The sequence below is a fragment of the Mustela putorius genome, unplaced genomic scaffold (assembly GCF_011764305.1).
Source record: "Mustela putorius furo isolate JIRA1106 unplaced genomic scaffold, ASM1176430v1.1 tig00001033_pilon_pilon_pilon, whole genome shotgun sequence".
Lineage (NCBI taxonomy): Eukaryota > Metazoa > Chordata > Mammalia > Carnivora > Mustelidae > Mustela > Mustela putorius.
Window position 1 is genome coordinate 2,329,091 of NW_025421540.1, and position 23,302 is coordinate 2,352,392.

A 23,302-nucleotide genomic window follows, 5' to 3' on the forward strand; every position below is an offset into this window, starting at 1 on the left:
AGAGAGTAGGTCCTAAGAGTCATCATCATAAGGAAAACTAAATGTCTTCCTTCTTTCCTTCCTTTGTATCTATATGAGATGATGGATGTCAGCTAAACTTACTGTTGTAATGACTTCACAATATTAAGTCGAGTTATTGTGCCATGCACGGGTTATGTCTCTGTAAAATGGGGAAAATATAAATAGGTTATTGGGGAAGGTTCTCACTGACAGGAAGGCATTTAGGCAAAGATCTGAGGGAGGAACAAGGCAGCGTCATCTGGATAGTGGGGAAAGGGTTCTCTTCAGGGGACATGGCAAGGGAAAGTTCCTTGACGAGGGAGTGCGCCAGGCACATCAGGGCGGCCAGGAAGCCAGCGTGGCTGTGCAGGGGGAGTAGGAGATGTGGCAGGAGTCAGGGCATCGAGGAAGCCTGGAGACTTATGATAAGGACCCTAGGTTTTCCCCTGAGAGAGATGGGAGCCACTGCAGGTTTTAGAGCAGAGTTACATCATCTGAATTAGGTGTGTAAAGGATCCTTCCTTTATAGGTGGCCGTGTGAAGACCAGGCTTATTGGGGGTGGAGTGGAAGATGCAAAGACAGAATCCAGGAAACCCATGGAAGTGACCTTGACAGTGGCTCAGAGCAAGGGGTTAGCAGAGGAGCTGGTCAGAAATGGTTGGATAATGGATGCATTTTGAAGGTAGAGACAAGAAGGAGGCTGAACAGTAGCCTGCAGAATGCGAAGGTTGAGGCCAGGGTCCTTGTCTGAGCTGCCTGAAGAAGGCCCTTTACTGTGAGGAGGAGAGGGAGTGCTGGGGGGTGCCGCCACCAGACTGCCTGAGTTCAAATCCTGGCATTTTGTTGGCGTATCCCTGAGCCCCTTGGGCCACTTCCGTCAGGTGTAAATTGGGACGATGGCGGTGGGCATTTCATGGGACCGTGGTGAAGGGAGAAAGAATTAATCCTTGTAAGTTCCTTAGCACACAGTAAGTGCTACAGGAACGTCTGCTGTGGTTATGGGAGCCTTACTGCAAGGACTTGGGGGGGACCCTTTGATCCAAGTGGAAGGGTCAAGTGAGCAGTGGAGATATGTGACAATCTGGAATTCAGGGCACAAGCCTGGATAGAAGTTACCCATTTGGGATTTTGAAACAGTTCTCTGTGGTATTTAAAGCCACTCTGCTATCCATCCCTGAATGTGTGTCACTAAGCCCAGAGATACTTCTGATCACAAAAATGGCTTCAGTGTTAATAGGTTTGTTCTTCATGGAATTTTTCTCTCTTCTGGTGATTATTGAATTTCCTCCAGTACTTACACTGTGACCCTTGAAACCAACACCTTTTTATGGTTGATAATTTTTATATTCTCTTCTGTTAAGTGCAAAGGCCAACGTGGTTCTTCCTCTTGGTACTCATGCAAGTACTACATTTTAGCCCCAGAGAAGTTCCCAGTTGTTGCTCTGAGCTAGAAGGAAAACAGGGCCCTGCCTGTCTGGTTCAGGCTGTCTGACATGGACAGGCCCCTGGGACTGTGAACAGCCCACATGGCTTGGAGTGCCTTTCTCTTCCTCTGGCCTCCCTCTCAAATGAACTCCTTCCTCTTCTTGCCACCCTCTGCCTAGTCCCTGACTCCTCCCCTCAGACCTGCTGCAAGCACCTCCCTCCGCTGACTCGGGGCATTGCCTGGACCCGCCTCCCCAGGCATCACTCCTGCCTGCTCCTTCCCATGCAAGAAGTCACAGAAGACCCCAACAAGCATAATCCCCTTCTGACCCCCGCCCCCTGGCCTGGCCCTGCCTCCTTCCCCTGCTCATCCTTCAAGACAGCTCACCTAGCTTCTTCCAAAAGACCACCTCCAACCAGGCCCATGCCAGGGACTCCCTGCCCCCAGCTGACATCCCCTGCAGCCCATTCTCCTTGTGTGCTGGAGGGGCTCCCTCATTTCAGAGCTCACACATTCTTCCCCCGGTATTTAGTAAGTTTCTTGGGGATAGAGACTATCCGTGCTTAGACATCTCCCCAGTCCCTCACTTAAACTCCTGAGGAATTCAGATTTTTTTTCACTCCAGATAGATATTACATGGATTTATTACATAATATCCTTAATTCTGGGGCAATACCTTGTAATTAAATGCTAATATTTTTGTGGGAAAACTTAATGAGCAGTCACATGAAGCGAGATTAACAAAGCTGGTATATCTCAGTCCAGGTCACGCTTTACTTGCCAGATGAATTCAGGTGGGCTCAGGTTTTGCCACAAAATAGGATATGAGTTGGTTTTTTGGTTTTTGGTTTTTTTTTTTTAAGAGTTTCAAATTTGGGGAGTGTAGCTCAGGGATTATGGACTCGTAGGTCAATAAAGAAGAGTACAAAGTAAGTGTCCTTCTGTTGCCACATGATGACCAGCACCTAGACCTGGATGGACCAGAGCCTGCCCTCTTCTGCATTACACAGTGTTGAGATGAAGACAACCCAGGTTATCAGACGTATTCGCCCTCAGGTCTATTAGATGATGGAGGAGAGGTTGGAGAGGGGAATAGAGACCCTGGGAACAGTCTTCAAGCAGCTTGATCTGGAAGGCTTCTGGAGTTACCCTGGAGATCAGCACTGAGTGCAGCTGCTGATACACTTCTTAATTCCCTTCCTCTCCGCCGCTTGCCCGGGGAGCAGATCTAGATCTCATTGGTGGCTCCTGTTAAAAAATGGCTCCATTGGCCCTGTTGACTCTAGAATCCCATTTGTAAAGAGGGGTCCAGCAGTGCATAGTGGTGTCATCATCTCAGCACTTTTGTCAAAGCCTCCCAAAGGGCAGAGGGCACTAGGATTTGTCTCTGCTGGGATATAAGCAGTCCCAGCCCCGAGGAGCTCAGAGTGAGACACAGATGACAGGGCGGCTGCTGGGGGTGGCGGTGACAACACCCCCTCCCACGGTTGGCAGACTGTCTTCAGCAAATCTGCCCCTGTTTCATCTAAATAGTAGTGAGCCACCCAGAAGGCTCTTGCAGAGGACAGCTTGTATCAGACCTCCTCAAAGGACTCTGAATTTCCTTAACCATTTCCTTTCCTTTTGACATTAGCTTTTAAAAAGTAGATACACGTTTGCTTATATTACTGCCCCCCCAAAAGAAATTATACCAGAAAGTTAAAAGGAATTTAACCTGATCTAAAAATCTCAGTAGGCAGGGATAAGCATTAGCATTCTTGTGAATGCCCTCCCTGATCTGTCTTTTATATTATCCTCCGATAGTTAGATGCATGTAATTATATAAAAATACGTTACTATATTTGCTGTTTGGCATTTCTCCTTTCTTTCACTCATTGATCCATAGGAAACATTTTAAATAGAGCTTTCATTTTTAATGGCTTTATATATTCCATTTTATGTTTAGTTAGCTAGTTCTCTGGTGACGGAAGTAAGGATTGTTTCTTTTCGGTTTTAATGGTAACAGTGTTGGGGTGAGTATTTTTGAATAACCTTTTTGTGCCCACTCATTTGAAAGGAAGTCCTGTTTTAAATGTCACTGTATTACTTGGTTCTGAGAATCTACCAGAATGTATTCCCTATATTGCTGAGTTTGGCGACTATTTTATTTTGGGTTTTGGATTAAGATTCCTAATTGAAAATGATCTGTGGTTTCCCTCTCTCCCTGCCTCCCTTCCCTTCATCTGGCTTTAGCTTCATGTTTCTGCTAACTTTGTAAAATGAATGTTAGAACAGTTATCTTTTAAAAAGATGCTTAAAAAAACTTATTTACAAAGGGATTATTTCCAGAAGTTCACCTATAAAAGTCAAAACCTAGAACCATTTTTGTTTTACTCAAAGCAGCCCTTTGGTAACTTTTAAAAATTCTCTCATGGGTGTTGACATATGGTGGGTTTGTCTATGTTGTATTTGAATTAATTTTGATAATTTGTATCTTCCCAAAAGATCATAAGTTCTGCTCCGTTTTCAAATTTATTGGCGTGTCTGGTGTGCATATGCACTTAAATCTCTTCTGTTTAGAAGTGCCAGGGGTTTGTCTCTCTGTTTTTTTTTTCCCCCCGCTTTCTCTTCTTTGTCTTTTACCCTTTCTTGCTTTGATCCTTAGGAACCAAGAGTTGGGATTATGCGTACATTCTAAGATTTATCTGTTTCTAGCACATTCATGTCAGCCTTTGTTATTTTATATTTTCTTCCCTCTGCTTTCTTCTGCCCTCCCGGTCCCCTCCACCCCACATTAGAACTGGACGTTTACTTTATGTCTGTTACATTTGTTTGCGTACAGCACTTTGGCTGAATCTCCCCTGTTATGAAATGTAGCATTATAATTTTTGTTGTTTATGCTTCCTTTTAAATAACCTTTTATTTCTTACTCATCTGGAATTCTACTTTTGGATGATTCTTTAATACTATGCTTATTTCAGAGAGAGTTTCAAAATTATAAGAAATTGGTTTTTTTTCTTTTTTACCTGTTTAAATTTAAACTTCTTTCTTTTCTTTTCTTCCACTTTATTGTGGTGTAGTCAGACATTGCAATATGGTGATTTGACTTGGAGGTCACGGAGGGCTTTATTTGTGGTGTGAGATTAGGGATGGCCGCGGCAGCTCACACAGTCGAGTGTTTCAGTCCCTGACACTATGCTCAGCCCTTCGCAGGCATGGCTCATGTCATTCCTGTAACAGCTCTGAAGTAGGTGCTCCTGCTGGTATGGGGTTTTATACTTGATGAAACAGAATCCCCAGGTTGCATACCTCGGCCATTGGAGATTAGGTCTGACTCCAGAGGCTACAGTCTTTCCTTCTCATTTCTATAAATATCTGATTTTTATTTTTTGAAGGCCGGTAGTATCTATCATTGTTTCAAAGTTCAAAATTCACCTCTTAAACCAACTGGATTAATTGCATTGGAAACCTCCTGATCCCTATTACCATCTACTCAGTAGAAGAATTTGAAGCTCCTATTATAGTTTGATGGGTTTCTGTTTATTTCTAAGAGTATTTGTTTGATGTGTTAGACTGCTGTGATTTGGGACCTAGAAATGATACATTCACAATGGGTTATACCTTTATTAACATAAAATTATCCTCTGGCATTGCATCTGATGTTTTTCTGTTTTGCTGGGCATTTTACTATTTATGATGTTAATATCCTGCTTGTTCCTACTTCTGCTTATTCTTGATATATTGTCTTCTGTTGGTTTTCTTTTTGTGTGGTTGGTGTCATTTTGATTAAGGTTTGTCTTTTGTAAGTATGCAGCCAGCACTGTATTTTAATTTTTAGGCCAACTTGATTGTCCGAAGTGTAATCAAACACTGTGCCATTTTCATGGTAGATCTGTTCTCTGATTTTTCATGTCACGCTGTTTTTTTTTTTTTTCATGCCTGTTTTTCTCACCATTTTCTTTCCTCTGTCACCTGGAAAACATGTTGTGTTTTACTTTGCTGGTCTTCTGTTTGTTGGTTGTTTTTCCCTCCCATGGCTAAGAAAGTTTGTTTCCTACATGGGAGTCTACTCGTTGTGCCTTTTCATATTGATAAGAGTTCAACAAAAACACTGAAGTTAAAGGAGTGTTGGTTTAATGGCAAGAATAAAACCCTATGTATTTCCAGGTGACAAATTAATGTGGTTTTACTCTCTCCCACTCACTTTCTGGTTTTGTTGATTTACCTGGAATTCGACACAGATTATTGTCAAGATTATTTTATATAATCATTTAGTTATATTTTATATAATGATTTTTTTTAAGCGGTGTTTCGTTTGAATCACCATATATTACCCAAGCCTGTTAGACTGTCCTGCTGAAGTAATTTTCACACGTCCTACCGTATTCTGCTGTAAGTTGAGTCTTGTTTTGTTTTGGGGTTTTTGTTTTGTTTTGTTTTTATTTATTTATTTATTTTAGAATAGAACTTCAAATGTATTTTCAGGCAGCTTAGATAACTGAAATGCTGTGTGAGCTTACTCAGCGTGAGAATTACCTTTCACTCCCTGGGTACACAAATGGTAAATTCACAATGCCCAGAATTCCTTTGGCAATTTTTTTTTAAAACTCTTCTATGTTGTTTCATGGTTTTCTGTTTAGTATTCTGATCAGGTTCACTTACTATGTTTGTCTGTTAGGACACTTTAAGCAAAAAAGACATTTTATTAAGTTATTTAACAGGAAGTCTGGAGGCAACCCCCAAGGCTCCTTCAGCTGGCTGAGAACTGATGCCTTTGCCAATGTAGTCGGCACTTTTTTTTTTTTTTTTTTTAAATCTTCTGGTTGTAAAAAGGCTGCAGTAGCTCCATGCATTGCAAGGACTTTGAAGACTTTAAAGGGGTCAGAAGTGCTCTTTTCTTCAGTGGCTTATTGCTTTTCTGGGCCTCTGCCCAGCAGACTTTCTCTGATAATCCCTGGGCCAGAACAGAGTCGTGGCTCTCTGTGACCACGATGACTGAGGCTGGGAAAATGAGTTCATCTTGGGGCGGTGAGGACTTACCCCAGGGACCAGGCACTGCACCCAAAAAGAGATCTGTCAGAAAGGAGCAAGAGAGGGTGATTTTTTGCAATACCAAGAAGAGTGTACCTCCTTCAGGTGTGCCTAGTGGCATCCCACTAGGGGTAGGATGCCAGAGTCCAGAGGACTGAGCATAAAACGTAGTTAACTGTCAGTGTCCAGAAACATCAGACAACCTTATCATTCTTTACCGTAACATGCCATTCTGTCACTAACTAGAAGTCCATGTGTTTTTCAAAAATTGCAGAAATTGCTGTTACATTTGACATGAGCAGGGATTTGGGAACCAAACAAATTACCCTGACATTGGTTGGAAAAATGTGTGCATGCCACACTGACACAAACACGGGGTGTTTGGTTCTCTATTTGGAATACTGATAGGCTGAGGCCACAGGGGCAGTTAAATTAGTGAATCTTTTACTTCGAGGTTACATACTTAACATCTTTTTTTTTTTTTTAAGATTGTATTTATTTATTTGAGAGAGAGAGAGAGAGAGCATGCACACACATGAGCAGGGAGGCACAGAGGGAGAAGCAGGCTCCCCACTGAGCAGGGAGTCCAATGACGTGAAGCTCGATCCCAGGACCCTGAGATCATGACCTGAGCCAAAGGCAGGCATTTAACTGAACCACCCAGGCGTCCCTATTACTCTTGCCCAAGGGCATCACGGGCTGTGTGCCATCAGCCATGTAAGGGAATGGATCTGCCTCAACCTGCAGTTATCAGTCATTGTATCATTACAGGAAAAGCTGATCTTTGTCCAGTAGTCAACAACACAGAGCCATTAACTGTATCTTTCAAAAGAGTGGTCCTTCCAAGTGTCATCCTTGACGGCACATAGCTTTCTTCTACCAAGTTCAGAAAATCCGACCGGCTGCTCAGTAGCCACCCAGGCTCCATTATTTTGAGGCCACGGCTGCAAGACAAAGATCCCCGACAAGGAACAAAGCCCACTGCCTGTATAATCCCTAAGAGAGACGCTCTTCAAGTTTAGTCACTTTAAGACAGCAAGGAGCAGATAAAAGCCTGTCTCTGCACAGAGCAGTGAGAACCAAATCTCAGTCCTCAGCAACTTGGAAGCAGAGTTGGTGTCGCTGGGTGGGACAGTTGGTGGCTGGTTCCCAAGGGGGACAGGCAAGGGGCGAGAAATGGAACATGTGGTTCTTCTTGTCTGATACGCAGCGTGGGCTTCCCTCCAGAGAGGACAGCTTCTTCCCTGGCCTCCAGAGGAACGAAGTGTGAAGTCCTGCGCTCTCCGTCTCTGCACAGCCTCCGGGCGAACGGCAAGCTGGGGCCGATGGCAGAAGCGTCCTTGGCCGCTTCAGGAAGCTCAGACAGCTTCATCCAGGGCCATAATTTTCACAACTTGCAATAGCTCTTGACTCCTGAGAAAGTTCTTGGTTGAAATTTCATGCCTGTAAAGCTGGAGGCAAAGGGCAGATGCTGGGCTTTGAATGAAAGAACAGTTTGACTCCCATCACATGGTACTTGCTGCTGGTGGCACGTGGAAACCTCACGCTTTCGATCCCTGGGGGAGGACACCGTGGGTCCCACGTGGCCCTGTCTGTGGCCAGCGCCGAGAGGGGGTGTTCAATGAGCGAAGAATGTGTGTTCACGCATCGCCCGCTGCCCGGGGCCTGTGTGTCTGCTTTTGCCTCTGGAACTGCTGGCTTTCCAGGGCCATCAGAGGACTTCCCGGCGAGCCTGGTAAATAAGCCTGGCTTGAGTGTCTTGTGCCACAGTGAGGACAAACATGTTGTTTGAGGACGGGCTCCTGTTTCTATGCAGTTCAGGGTACAAGGACCTGCCATCTTCGAGAGTTGTTTTAGACTAATAATTTCAAAGTGAGACAAACCCATGGTGATTAATGGGGCTTATTCCCATCTCCTGCCAACTAGATTTTTAAGAAGCTTAATTTCAGATGGGTCCTGTAGAGGTTTTTAAATGTCTTAGGATTTGGTTCTCTTCCGCCTTAAGAGACCTCTGTACATGAAGCTCTCTAGCTATTAGGACTGATCAGAAATTAGTTGATTAGGTGGAATATGGTGCCATGATCACGGTTTGGAGGATTACTCAGAGCATGTTTTAATTAAATGAATGCTATACGACAGTGAGTTAGCTTTCTTCTTTTTCTTCTTCCCTTTCAATTTTTACTTCCGTTTCCAACACCCCTTCTACGCCAGGGTCTGTCCAGCCTTCCTAGTACTCTGCAGCAAAACTTGGCCGTGGGAGGCTGATTATCAGCAGGTGCCTGGAGAGGAAGTGCTCAGGGTGCAGGAGGGGTCCCACCCAGGCTGGCCTGGACAGGCTTTTCATGCCCTGAGGGTAGAGGGCCAGCCTGTTTCAGGCACATCCTACCTCTTGAGTCCAGGCCTCACAGGCAGGCTGGGTCTTCTTCCACAGGACCCTGGCTGTGTTGGGGCCTTATTCAAAAGGCCTTAGACTTGACTAGACATGTCGGGCTTCACAACCATGGGAGAGAGTGAGCAACACAGCCTAGACCGGGTCCTTACTTGATAGACACTGGGACTCTACTCAGCTTGAGATGTGACAGGGAACGGGAAACCAGGATCTTCTAGAGAAGTTTTTTAACCTCTGTGCTCTGTGCTTATCAGAATCCAGTGTCTAATTCCAGAGCTCCCCGGATGAGTCTGATAAACCTCCCTAGTAGAGGACTGACATCCCTCAGTCTTCTGCAAAGTTTCTTAAAGTGAGGCCTAAGAACAACCTCGCATCAGCTTCACCTGGGGAAAGGGGGAGCTTCTAAAATCAGGTCCTCAGGCATCACCCAGACCTACTCCAGGGGGCAGGACCAAGGTGTGTTCACCTTCTCTTCAGAGAGTCTGACACTGACTCTCCAGACTTCGGGGGGATTAGGAGCCAAAGGACACTGGCATCTTGAGTGACGTGTATGTGCCCAGCAGGTGCCCGCACCCAGTTTGGCTGCAGCCTGGCAGGTGCCCAGCTAGACCGCTTGTGTGGGAAATGGCAGCTCCTAGGGCTCCACTGTGTCAGGCCTCCGAACACTTGCGGACAACAGACCCGCCGTTTTTATCCCCATTGAAATGGAAACCACGCAAGCATATCTGTGGGTGAGCACAAGGGGGCCAGCATGCATTCGGGGCCTCTCTGGGGTCACCTGCTGGTCAGAGCCTTCGTCCCAGTGTCCCGTGTGTTAACGTCTCCTGCTCACACATCTACCAACACAGGCAGCGAGCGAAGGGGCTGGGAAGTGACCGCTTGAATCTATTTAGAGGTTTTTGAAACATCCAGCCTCGGTCTCCCGGTTGGTCTCACCCAGCTAGCAGGTGTGCGTGGAGGCTGACACACCGTCAGGGGCTTGGTGTGCAGGATACGGCGGTCCGCGCAGCCCTGGGGCTCCTCCCTCCGCGGTTCAGTCTCCCCGGGCCCGTGGTGTGTGCTTTGACAGAGGATGGAGACGTGCCACGTCCCTCTTTCCTGGAGTTAAAAAGCAAGTCGTGACACCTCAGGCCACTTCTCCCCATCTCACCCCGCCCTCCTCTTGGTTGAGGACAGAACCGCCTCTGTTTCTGCCTCTGGAGAAGCTGGTTGGATTTGAAGCCGCACATTTGCTCCATAGGGGAACCCAGGCCCACTTTGCGACTCAAAAAGGAGGGAAAACACAACCGGGAAAAACCTCAACAGCAGAAAGAAAGACATAATGCAGGGAAAGAAACATCTAATGAGCTAGAAAAACACAAAGTAGAGAGGATTATATAAAGCTTGATCTTCAAAAAATAGAGATCTCCAAGAATACTGATTAACCGAAATAAAAACCATGATTAAATAGTATTAGGGGAAGAAAGCACAGACATTACTCCAGATCCAGTAGAGCTCGGAAAGACCATAAGAAAATTGTAAGTACACTTTTATGCAAATAGATGCGACAGAATTATGTGGAATGGATATTTTTTTTAGGAACGTGGAAATTGAAAATTACCAGAATCACTCAAGAAATAAAAAGTAGGAATAAATACAAGCCACGAAAGAATGTTTCGACAATAAAAAATTTGCCTCCCCTGTGTAAAACACAGGCTGGTTTAAAGAACAGGAAAAGAGGGCACCTGGGTGGCTCAGTGGGTTAAGCCGCTGCCTTTGGCTCAGGTCATGATCCCAGTGTTCTGGGATCGAGTCCCACTTTCGGCTCTTTACCCAGCGGGGAGCCTGCTTCTCTCTCTGCCTCTCCCTACCACTTCGCCTGCTTGTGCACTCTCTCTCTCTCTGACAAATAAATAAAATCTGAAAAAAATAAAAACAACAACAAAAAATAAACAGGAAAAGAGGGAAATCTACCCCATTTGTTTCACAAGGTCGGGAGTACCTTGCTGTGCAATTGGAAGAGGAAGGCATAAGAACAGAAACTCGGAGACCAATCATGGATATGGTTGTAGATTCAAAAGATGTCAACCAAATACTCACAAATCTAATATAGCTCTACTTAAGAATAAAAATCACAGTTAGAGTTTATTTTAGGACTACAAGTACGAGCAGTGGAAACTTTTTTTTCTTTTTTTTTTTTAATTTTATTTATTTATTTGATAGAGATCACAAGTAGGCAGAGAGGCAGAAAGAGAGGAAGGGAAGCAGGCTGCTCTCTGCTGAGCAGAGAGCCCGTTGCAGGGACTGAGGACCCTGAGACCATGACCCTAGCCAAAGGCAGAGGCTTAACCCACTGAGCCACCCAGATGCCCCTGGAAACTGTTTTAATACAATTTACCTTCTCAGTGGATTAAAGAAGAAAAGCTAGGGGCGCCTGAGTGAGTCCATTGGCTGAGTGTCAGACTCTCAGTTTCAGGTCAGGTCACAATCCAGCCGCCCACTGGACTCCCCGCTCAGCATGGAGCCTGCTTGGGATTCTCTGTCTCTCTCCCCCTCTGCTCCTCCCCCTACTTGCATACATGCCTATGTTCTCTCTCTCTCTCTCAAATAAATAAAATATTTTACAAAAACAAAGAAGAAAATCTATATGACCACCTTAATAGATGGAAGGAGAAAAAAAATCAGTAAAATTTAGCACTTACGAGGGAATTTCCTTAACCTGATTAAAGGTATCGATAAAACATCCTCAGTAACATTATGCTTAATGACGAACATTACTCACATGGACCTTGAAGATGGGATGGAGGCAGGGATGTTCTCTACTCCTGTTTTCTGAAATCGCATATCATGCCGCAGGCCATCACCTGCGCCTTATTAAGACAGGAAATGTGATACAGGTAAGAAATGGAAAGAAAAGGACAAAATTCGGATGAACTGATCTATGGAAAATCCACGAGAACCTACAAACTGTCAGCAGAACAAAGAAGGGAGCCCAGTGAGGTTGCCGAGCCCAGCATCCATCTACAGAGACAAGCAGCAACACTGTCCAATTAGGAAACAGGACGGCAGACCCCAGTCTTTAGAATGTAGTTAGGAATAAAAGCAATGCAAACTTTACTGGAGAAAATTAGAAAAGTACAAAACACTAACGAAGAAGGGGGTGCCTGGCTGACTCCTAATCTCGGATCCTGAGTTCGAGCCCTACACTGGGTTATAGACATTGCTTAAAAAAACAAAACAAAACAAAACAAAAGCAAGCCAAAAAAACATACTTGGAGGTCCCCAAAATACTCTACTTGCTATTACAAAGACATGAATTCTCTTCAAATTAACGTGGGAATTGAGTACAATGTCATACAGTGCTTTTCTCGGGAAACCTCAAGAGCTGATCTTTAAATTCAAAAGGAAAGGCCCACGGCCCCAAAGAGCAAATAAAAGTCTTGAAGAACGAACACATGGTTGTGGGCAGCCTCCCTTGTCAGACGTGAGGACTTACTTCCTGATAAGGCAGCGTGGCATGAATACAGGGCTGCTCGAGTAGGAGCAGAACAGAAGTGGAACCAGAAATAGAAGCCTGCACATAAAAAATGCCATGTGACAAGCAGTGACATTACGATTCCAGGAGGAAGTAATGAGCTATTAAGTAGTGCTGAGACAATAGATCACCCGTGTAGGAAAGATGAGACGCCTTCATCCTGCTGTTCAAGGGAGCACATGTGAGTAGGCGGAGAACGTAAATGTGGAAAGTATTTGTAAGAGTTAAAACATCTGGAAGAACATCAACATGCGTACATCGGTGACCTCGGGCCCCGAGAACATTTCCCGAGGGCCACAGTTTGAAAAGCCAACTTAAAACATACGTTTGACAGAAGACGTCACGAACAAAACCAAAGGATCTGCCACAGGCTTGGAAAAGAGTGTTACGGGGCATCCGGTGGACGAGGATGATGTCCAGAATATACAAATAGCTGTCATCAAGTAATAGTGAGGTGAAACCCTAAATCGAGAAGTTAGACCAAAACTATGAGCAGGCAGTTAACGGAAGAAACCCTCCACCAGCCTCTACACATACGGAAGGATGGGAGGCCTCTAGTGACTGGAGAAATGGGAATCGGAGTCCTGAGCTACTCATTTCATACCAATCAGCCTGGCAAGATGAAAGCACGCCATCCGGACCGAGGTGGGGGCGGTAAGACCGTGGAGCAAGACGAACTTGTCCTTGAGGGAAGGAGTTAAGCCACTAACAGCCGAGTGAGAGTGCGGTCCGGCTCTCTCGTGCCCAGTTGACGAGGGACGCCATCTACAACAGCAGTCCCACCTGGGGTAGACAGTGCGGAGAAGCTTTCTCATGCCCGGGAAGAGACAGTGTCTGCTGCCGCGACATCCCTGATGGAGAGACGCTGGCGAGCCGCCGAGCAGGGCCGGGCCGTGCTGCGTGCCTGCTGTGGGAGGCTCCAGCGGGGACCTTGCGGTCAGTGGAGCGACGCAGATCAAACCGGGCGTGTTCCCAAAAGGTGCACAAAACAAGTCACCGGGCAGTGTCACCCGTATAAATTTCAAATATACACAAAACAAGACTGTGTATTATTTATGAATATGGACGTGCATAGACAATTGAAAACATAACGTAGGGATAATGGCAGGACCAAATTCAGGAGGGTGATTACCCCTGGAGAAAACGGGGTTGGAGGTGGGGAGGACACAAAGGGACTGAACTACTACCTGTCACATGCCAATGTTGTAGAATAGGTTTTGGGTTTTTTTGGTTTGGGGTTTTTTTTTTTGTTTTTTGGGTTTGTTTGGTTTTTTTTTTTTCAGATTTATTGATTCATTGTGGTGGGTTGGGGGGCAGTGGGAGAGGATCTCAAGCAGACTCCGTGCTGAGTATAGAGCCTGACTTGGCTCAATCTCACGACCCTGAGATCATGACCTGAGATGAAATCAGGAGTCAGAAGCTCAGACTGAGCCACCCCGGCGCCCCGTACAATATCAGAGAACGGTGAGCGAAAGGTGCGCGGCTGGGCGTGTGGCACTCTCTAGGCTGCGTGTCTGAAATGGTCCACACGCATACGTACACTGACGGTGATGGTGCAGAGGCTGTCTGGGCCGAAGCAGGCCGGCTGCCTCTCTTCCCAGGAGGCCGCGGGGGCCTCGTCACCGTGGTGACTGTATCATGGTCCAGGACTTGACCCTTAGCTTTGCAAACCCAGAAACTTCCAGTTTTTGCTTGTTTATTCACTTTCCTTTGTTTTATTGTCAGCAAACCAAAGCTAGATTTGTCTCTCAGGTGCAGACTCCAACTGAATTCGCAGACTGAGTCAACCCAGAACAGCAACTTAATAATTTATAAAGAGGAACACATAGGACAGCACTCAGAACTCTGAAATCCCATGGCCCTGCCTGAGCCTGGTGGTGATCCTCCCTGAGCTGGTCCACAGGAAGCAGAGGCACAGCTGGAGGGTGGGTTGTGGGTGCACGGTGAGAAGTGTCCGCTGCAGAAACGAACATCCAAGGTTTCCTCCGGCTCAGGACTCCAGCCTGTTATCAGAATACAGGCTGTGTGTTATGTTCAGGGTCGTGGGGTCTACACATCCCCCTTTTAGGACTGGCCGGAAGTGCCCCGCGGGCTTCCCAGAGGGGCTGGGCAACTCTGAGCACCCGGAGACCAGACAATGGCTTGACATGGTTGGAAACATTGCTTTTTTATCTTTTAAGGTGTGTCTCTTCCATCCTAGAAATCAGTCTTTAGGCTAACATAGAGTCATGCTGAATTACTAATTTAATTACTAAATTAATTGCTATTCAGCCAACTTGCTCAGTATTTTCCTTACAAAATCTGAGTTGGACAGACATATCAGGGAGATGGAGCATGTTAGCCCAGCGTTTCTTCTTTCCTGTCCCCCTGAGTTTGGCCACCATCCCCGCCTCACTAAGTGCGGCTCTGTACCTTATAGACGTCCCGGAACTCTCTCTCGCATATTGAAGCCTCCTCCTCTGCCCCCTTCTCTTACATCCGCTGAGCTTTTCCTGCAGCCCTAGGAACCCTTCTTCCCCTGAGTGACCGTGCTGTCCTCCCCCAGATCGCCACGTGCGTTAGTCTGTCTCACGCCTGTCACACTGGCCTCAACAACAAGTTCACAGGGAAGACTCCATGCTGACCGCCACATGCCGATGGCCGGCACCAATGGTACACAACCACTACATGTGCATTACACCCCTGAGTTAGAAATACAGTGGCCTTCTTTTTCATACATTTTTATTTGATTTTTCCAACAACCGTGCAAGATTATGAGAGCCATCTTTGCAGATGACACAGTTGGTAACCAAGGCTACCATAGGCCCTTTGCGGAAATACCGGACCAGCCGGGATTGTGGGGGGCAGTGGCATACTGGGGGGCAGGAGAGCAGAAAACACGCATGATTCAACTCCTGCATTCCCAAACAGAGCCCCTAGCTTCCCCGTGCATTGGGGGGTACATTCGAAGCAATGCCCGGGGTTCTTTGATCTACTTTGTGTTCAACCCCAAATATAACCCCCACGTCAGAACAATCTGCCCCGGAGACAAATTCATTCTTAGAAGGGCTCAGGAGCACGTGGGCATGGAAATCTTTAAAGTCTGCATTTTACCGCTCGGAAGTCACCCGAATGACCACTCTAGTACCAGACCCGTGGACACTCTGGCGATCTTGCATCCCCAGCATGTGACCCAGGGCCCCGTCGTGCATCCCTGGGTACCCACGGCTTCCACCTCCTGTCGGCGGCAAACCCGTCCCACCATGGGCTTGCAGGGAGCTGCAGTCTGTCCCCCCACTCCCCGGGAGAGCTCCAGCCTGAACATCCCCAGCAGCCGAGTCCCCCAAGGAGCTGCTGTATGGGGCCTTGTTTCACTCGCTCTGCAGTAGTGAAGACAGCTTGGCACGGCTGGGAGTCTTTAAAGGCGAGATTTATTCCATTTCTTTTTAAAGAAATTCTGCGCTCCCCCCTCCCCCTTCTCTTGGCTCTGCGTGAGGAGTTGGGATCTGAATCCATACGCGTCCGTGCGCACATACCCTCGCAGCCGTGGGGTGTAAGATACTTCTCCGTCGCTGCTCGTTATCCCTTTTGCCTTAAAGAACGGGATGCCTCCTGGCTGCCAAGTCCTAGCGGAACTTGGAGCCTTATGAATATGCAGGGGAGTTTTCATCAAACGATGTGGAAGCAGCAGCCCTTTGTGTTCTGGAAAAAACGTTCCCAGGGCCCCCCCTGAGACTTCCCAGCGAGCACGAGACTTCCCGTGGAGAAGAGGAAGCCGAGAGGGTAGGGCATGATTGGATTGATGAAGGGGACGACGCCTCGAGAAGCAAAGGTGCTTCCCTGGTTTAGTCCCCCCATGCCCCGGCGGCCCGTGCTCAGGAAGCCGGGGTGCACCTGGCCTGCCCCGCTCAGCGCTGCGCACTGGACTGCGTGGCCCCTCACCGCGGGGGGCATCACTCTTCTCATGCATGACAGATTGCATTGGGGGAAGGACTGCCGTCAGGAATGTGTTCACAGCTGAACCTTGCACACCCTCCCTTAATCCAACAATTGGCTAATTCTGAAAATGGAAAGAAAAGGAGTGACAGTAAAACTAGCCTATCTGTCTCCTTGTCATTAAAGACGCGGCTGCCGGGAGCCATAATGAGGTACCATATCAATTCCAGAATGCGTTTTTGTCCCCCGGACGGCAGTGACGGGTAGATGATGCGGTTTTCTCATGATTAATGACAGTCGGGCTATCCAGATAACCAGAATAAACAAAAGAGGTCCATCTTGTGATTCTGACCTAATTGCTTCTTAATTGCCTGGCTTTTCTTGCTTTTTTTGAGAATGTGCTCCTCTGAAGTCGTTTTCCCAGTCAGGAGGGAAAACGAGTGTCTCATTTTCCTCTCAGATGTCCTCGTTTGTGTGGAACTGCTGACCGTTGTCCATGAGCCACTCGCGCGGCCACTTTAGTCCCTAACTGCGTAAATGCTTTTAGCCGTGGCTGAGCTCCAAAGGTGACTTTTTAAAGAAATCTTTGCGCTCTTCCCACCGATTTGCCATTCAAGATAGATGCCTTTAATTCTGGAAGCGGATCCCTCACAACGGTGGTAAGCTGCATTAAGGGCTAACAGGTAAAACAGGGTTTTCAGTGTCTTGGCACCGTGGAAGGCTTCCAGCGCCCTCGGTGCTGGTGGCAGCAAGCATCCCTGTGTGAGGGCAGGACCGCCTGCAGGTGCCAGAGGCCAGCATGGCCAGACCTCCTTGTGGGTGCCACAGACAGCTCCCGCCCTGCTGCAGGCTCACAGCAAAAATCTCTCACTCTTCCCACCCTGACTACAAAAACACGGAGAACGGTTTCCCTCGGGGCAAAGATGCTTGACGGTCTCCCCAGCCTTTTTTCCAAGCAGGTGCCACCATTTTGGAAACTCTCCAAATGCACTGAAACCCCAAGTTGATGGCTGCCCAGTGGTCCTGACAGGCGGTGAGCCTGCCCCAGAGTTACCGCTCCGTGTCCGGCACCATCCCCGCCCCGCCGGCATGTTCTCCGGGTCAATGGGAGCCCACCTCAGAGGGTCCCCTAGGAAGGTCTCTGCTGAGGTGGAGCCCCCTTCCTGGGTCATTCTGCCTCTGGTGTGGGATACTCTAGCGTCTTCAGCCTCCGGCTGGCAGAGTCCTGTTTTTCAAAAGAGCCATTCCGTGTCCTCACAGTCTTGCGTCTGTTTGTGGAGAACAGACTGGATAGATGCCTTGCGTTGGTCTGCCCGTAGTTTCTCCCTGGCTCCCCCAGATCCGCTTTGCAGTCCTGGGGTTCCTTCGGCTCCTTAAATGAAGGGCGAGAGCGGGCAGGCTCAGGAGCCTCCGTACCCTCACCCTGCCCCAGCCTGGCAGGGTGACAGACATGTGTCCCTGCTGCCTTGGTAGAGGGGTAGGAGGAGAGTGGTCAGCGGGGCAGTGGCAGGTTCCACACACAGCTTTGCCAAGAACCCCAGAAGCCCCGTGTGCTGCTGAAGAAACGAGAAAAGAACATCGACCCGCAGTTGGTTCCAGCCCTCAGAAATACCCACTGTGGATTGTGAAAAGCACATCTCTGAGGTGTATCTGTATGTGAGAATAAGTGGGACTTCACTGTTTTAAAACACGCTTCTTTTTTTTTTTTTCAGCGTTAGAAAGATGTTCTCAATATGTTACTTTCTGCCGAAATCATCTTTTAAAATGTAACTCTGGTTGTGTTTTCCTGTTTCCTTATGTCCCTTGTCACTTCCTCTCAGAACAGGCCAGTCCCTCCTACGGATCACCAGCTCATCCGAATATGTCTGCCGTGGCCATTCGGGCTGCCTGTGCTCCCCAGAACCTTCCCGAGGCCGGGCCGTGCTCCCCAGAACCTTCCCGAGGCCGGACCAGGTTCTTGTTCAGGGAATGATCTTTGCTCTTCCCTCAGGTGTCAGCGGAAGCAGTGGCGTGTGGACCTGCCGGCCACCAGCGTGGTGATCACCTTCCACAATGAAGCCAGGTCGGCTTTGCTGAGGACCGTGGTCAGGTGAGGGCTGGAGAGCCCCCCCCTCCCCACCATTGCCTGCCTGCTGCACCGTATGGGAGGTGTTCCCCGGGAGGGGTGCTGGACACGGCCCCACGGCCCCAGCTGTCTGGGGTTGGGGGATGGGGGGAGACAGGCAGGTCACCTGACTACAGCATGAGCAGTGGCTGGTGGCTTCTCCAGCCAGGGTCTGGGACCAGCATGTGAGAATTCCCCACCCCAAATGGTAGTCGTTAAAGACCTCCAATCTTTATGTTTGTTTCCTCAGTGTGCTTAAGAAAAGCCCACCCCACCTCATAAAAGAGATCATCTTGGTGGATGACTACAGCAATGACTGTAAGTACCAGGTTGGCTTCCTCCTCCATGCCCGGCCAGACTTCCGAACGCCAGCTTCCCTTAGCGTGGCTGCTAGTGACGCATTTCCCGAGACAGCCAGAAATCAGGGCCTGCAAAAGAAGGAGTGCCTCTTTGATGCCCCAGGAGAGTCTCTGCCCACAGATGACCGAGATTCACGATACTTGAGTGCAAAACCCTTGTAAATGGGGTACCACATGTTCCACTTCTCTCTTTCCCTAGCTGAAGATGGGGCCCTCTTGGGGAAAATTGAGAAGGTACGAGTTCTCAGAAATGATCGGCGAGAAGGTAAGACTCTTTTCTTAATTCCATACCAAGACTGTTGAATTCTGACTTTTCCCGAACCCGGCAACGACTTAAAGAAATATTTCAGCTCAAAGAACAATTAACTTTCCAGTCTTTTTGTCTGTCTCTCTCAACCAGCGCCTCTTGGGAGCCTCTCCCGGCAAAGCCTAGGGAGGATGTTCAAAGCTTAATTGAAATTGTTTGTATACTAGAGCAGGAGTTCAAATTACATTTTTATTTATGTATTTGGGAAATTGGCTCCTCTCTTCCTTTTACCATCGAGGAAGGCTTATCAGTCCCTGGAGCAGTAGAGTTTAGAAGAAAAACAAAGATTTAGCAATGAGAAGTTTAATGACTCCATGCTCCAGGCATCTGATAAAATAAGGGGTTCGAGTTTGACAGCCCACTGGAGGTGCGGCATCCCGAGAAGGAAGCTAGCGCTGCAATTACATGCTTATTGGATTTTGCAAATACCAGCTTCAAAACCTGCTGTCAGTCTTATCTGCTGGAGTTGGCCTCATCAGTCGACTTTATTGGCAGTTACAAGACAGACTCCAAAGGGGAGGTATTACTTTGAAGTGTCTGGAAAGGAGACTAAAATCGCAGGGTAATGACCATCCCGTGCATCCGTGCTGTCGGAGGGCACGGCGGCTGGATTCTAGACTCCACCGTAATCCGGACACAGATGCTTTAAAACAGGCCATTTTCATTATTTGAGAAGGACTCTGTTGATTTCTGCAGCGGTGGTGCTTGCGATCCCTGATCAATATGCGCTATTTCTTCTGGTCCCCTGGACAGTCCAACAGTCAGTTCGTCTTAGCCCGAATTTCATCCGTGTTAAAGTGACTGAGCCTGTTAGGACCATGCCATCAGCACCGTATTTTAACCAACAAAGGTCATCAGTCCAGATGTTCAGGATATGTAAACAAGGGGACCAGCTTGCTCCGAAGCCAGCTCCATTTGCTGGACTCCCCATCCGTCTCCCAAGCTTAGAATAAGCCCAAACCTTGAGATCAGACTGAAAGTCTTGCCTTATGTTTGCTTCCACACAAACCGCGTCATAACTTTTTGAATTTAAGCCCGAAGTGTTTGCTAGCACAGGGGGGAAGAAAAGAAGAAGAGGTGGAAAAGAGAGAAATTATTTTTCATGTCGGCATTTTATCCCTGACTGATCACTGGCTGGCCTCGTCAGGGAGTGCCATTAGCCTCAGAAATGGGTCCTTCTCCATGCTTTAACTCAGCATCTTCATTTGGGTGAGAGCCCGCATTGACACTGTTTCGGAACAGGGCCAGGAGGGGCCACCGGGGGAAGCAGAGGGTGGGACACTGTTCGAAACAAATGAGTGTGCAACGGGTGAGCGAGAACACGCACACACACTAATGTCTACGTGTGCTTGGCTGCTGGTGTGTACGTGCGTGTGTATCCCATATATTTGAACGTACAGACGGGTCCCTACGGTACTGCTGCTGGATGAGAGAGAAAATCAGTCATATAAAATACTATGGCAGCGAAGGAATGGCTTAGCTTTAGTCAGTGCCGAGGGTTGTAGTGATTCTTCATCTTGCTGTTTATTAGAATCAGCTGAGGAACTTCAGAGATGACCTTGGCGCGCAGGACTCCTGTGCCAAAGTCTGCGTCCCTGGGGTAGTCACCAGCTGAACCCTTCGATGGTTCCCTTTCACCCACTGCTTGGGGTCTCCCCTGTGCCTGAGGATCCGGCGGTCAGCCGAGGATTTGTGGGGAGGTGCTCTGCCAGCCCGGGGGCTGCCCTCCTTTCCGGGATCTCCTTCCGTTTCCAGCCACTCTGGAGACCCCCGACTCTGTCCTCTGACACCACAACCCAAAAAGGTGGTGTTGCGGTGGGTCATGGAGTGACCTTGCGGGAAACGCCACCAGCACGGGCCCTCCACTTCACATGATTCTCTCCTTCTAAGGGTTGAGCCCCATCCAGTCTGACTGCTTCTGCCTGCTCCCTGGCCCTTTGCAGTACGAGAAGCCTCATCTCTTTTCCCTCCCGTGGCACGCAGCTCTGTAAGAACCATGAAAAACCCATTTTGACTACAGTGTACGAAGCAACTGAAAACACTGGCCCTCCCCCAGGGGATACCAGAAATCACGGGTCATACGGACCCTCTTTAGACTGTTTCTTAGGCACCGTAAGAGACGAACGACAATAATGGTAAAATAGAACAGTCACAGCAGTATACTACAGAAAAGTTAGGTGAATGTGGTCCCTCTCAAAATAACTGATCCTACAGCACTCACCCTTCTCGTGCTGACGGGATGATAAAATGCCCATGTGATGAGGCAAAGTGACGTGTGTGACAGAGACATAGTGACATAGCATCAGGCTACAGCTTGACACTTGGCCTTCTGAGGAGACATCAAAAGAAGGGTCATCTGCTTCTAGACTACAGTTGACCATGGATAACTGACACCGTGTTATCCACGTGGAACCACAGGCAAGGCAGGGGCCATCTGGAGCCCGGCATCCACGGCAAAAGCCACTGATGACGACCGCTCTACCCTGTGACGCAGACAGCACTTGTGCTAAGACTTCGCATGATCGGAAAAAAACTGCATTAGGCACAGTCACAAGTATATAAGTGGTATTAATTTGACTGATATGGAACCAATTTTGTTTAAAAGCCAGTCACCAGGGGTTCGTCCCAGGTGCTGTTGGGCTGCGCGAGGTCATAGGAAGACAAAGATACTTGCAGCTCTGCTCTCACTGCGTTACCGCCCCCGACATCGGCCCCTTCAGCCCCTGGAAGTGTCTGAGTAACACCTTCCATGGCCCAGTGAATTATAAAACCCTGTGGCTGTGTCAGGGGAAAATAGTTGTAAATGTCCCACACCCAAGTGGCTCAATGGAGGACAGCTCATTGCGTAAAGGCCTGTCTCAGAGGGCAGGCGTTCTGAGAGGGTCGTGCTCCCGGGCGCCCAGTTCACTTCGGAGGAGGAAGTGCTGGCAGTTCTGTCCCAGCATGGATCCTCCCGCCCCGGTTCGCAGGGGCCTGCAGAGCCGCACGGGGTGTCCACGCCGGGGGCTGGAGGACACCGCGGCCTTTTTCTCAGATACCCTGACGCTCTTTTGAAATCCCTTCCACAGGCCTGATGCGCTCACGGGTCCGGGGGGCCGACGCAGCCCAGGCCAAGGTGCTGACGTTCCTGGACAGCCACTGCGAGTGCAACGAGCACTGGCTGGAGCCCCTCCTGGAGAGGGTGGCCGAGGTGAGGCGTGGGGCTTGCGCTGCGGTTTGCCTTGATGCCAGAGAAGGGGAAAGTCCGCGCTTGGGCATCTGTTCAGAGAGCGTTTTACTAACCGTGGGAATCTGTGGCTGGGGAGGAAAGCACCTGGCAGGCGGGGGACAAGGATCAGCAGAGGCTGGTGAGAGCCTGACTCGTTTGATGCCTTTTCTTTCCCTTCTGAGGACCTTCCTCCCCTGCCTGCCGCTTTGTAGCCAACCCTCGGAACGCAGACCAGCGCCGGGCCTCCAGCAGGTGCAAGCCGGGCGTTGGCTGCCTGAGCCCTGAGGGCCAGGGTATGTGTCTCCTGCCTGCTGCTTGCTGAGAAACCCAGCCTGTGGGCTTGCAGTGGGACGGGGGCCCACGACCACCCCATTGAGGCTGTCAGGGTGACCCAGGCTTGCTCTGTGAACCTCTGTCTCTAGAAACATCACCAGTGGTATTCCTTTTGGCCTGTTGCCATGTCTCTTGCCTTTTACTTCTTCTGCTGCCTTTCTTTCCTCCCGACTGAGAAAGTGTTTCTTAGGAAAGTGATGAAACAAACTTAATGAAAGTACTAGAGAAATAGGAAATGCACAAGTCATACCTTTTGCAAGTCAAGCATGACAAGGATGTAGCCGACGGATAGTAAGTCATGAGATACTAACTAACCACCAGCTACTAGTAATTACGATGTGATGGTAGTGTGGCTCTGTGCACTCATAGTAACAGTACGGTATTCAGACCTCTTTACTAACCACACGTTAGACACGTTACCTATTACCTGGGATCTGGCTCTTACCCCCATTTGACACAAGAGGGACTGGGGATCCAGGGAACTTGAATTACACATCCAAAATTCTTACAGGTGGCAGAGCCAAGAAGGCAAAGCCGGTCCTAGCCCATCCCACACTGAGCCCTCTGGCACGTCACACCCACCCAGCTGAAGGAGGAACCCCCTGGAAACCCCACCCTCCTGTAGCCCCCCACCCAACCTCTCCCAGGTCGGTCTTCACAGCACAAGGCTGTTCCCCGGGTGGCAGAGGACACAGAAGCCACAGCCAAGATGCTAGCATGTGCGGAGACCCCATAC

The 23,302-nt window shown here is 48.6% G+C and overlaps 1 protein-coding gene across 2 annotated transcripts in view; it reads left to right on the forward strand.

The window, feature by feature from the left end:
• The window catches only part of GALNT2 (polypeptide N-acetylgalactosaminyltransferase 2), a 179,453-nt gene that overhangs the window by 126,317 nt on the left and 29,834 nt on the right, over positions 1–23,302 (forward strand). For both annotated transcript variants that reach the window (XM_045087095.1, XM_045087094.1), the window contains exons 4-7: positions 18,246–18,344; positions 18,610–18,677; positions 18,918–18,983; positions 22,094–22,215. In XM_045087095.1, the coding sequence (XP_044943030.1) occupies positions 18,246–18,344; positions 18,610–18,677; positions 18,918–18,983; positions 22,094–22,215 (355 nt within the window). The remainder of the gene's footprint in view (positions 1–18,245; positions 18,345–18,609; positions 18,678–18,917; positions 18,984–22,093; positions 22,216–23,302) is intronic.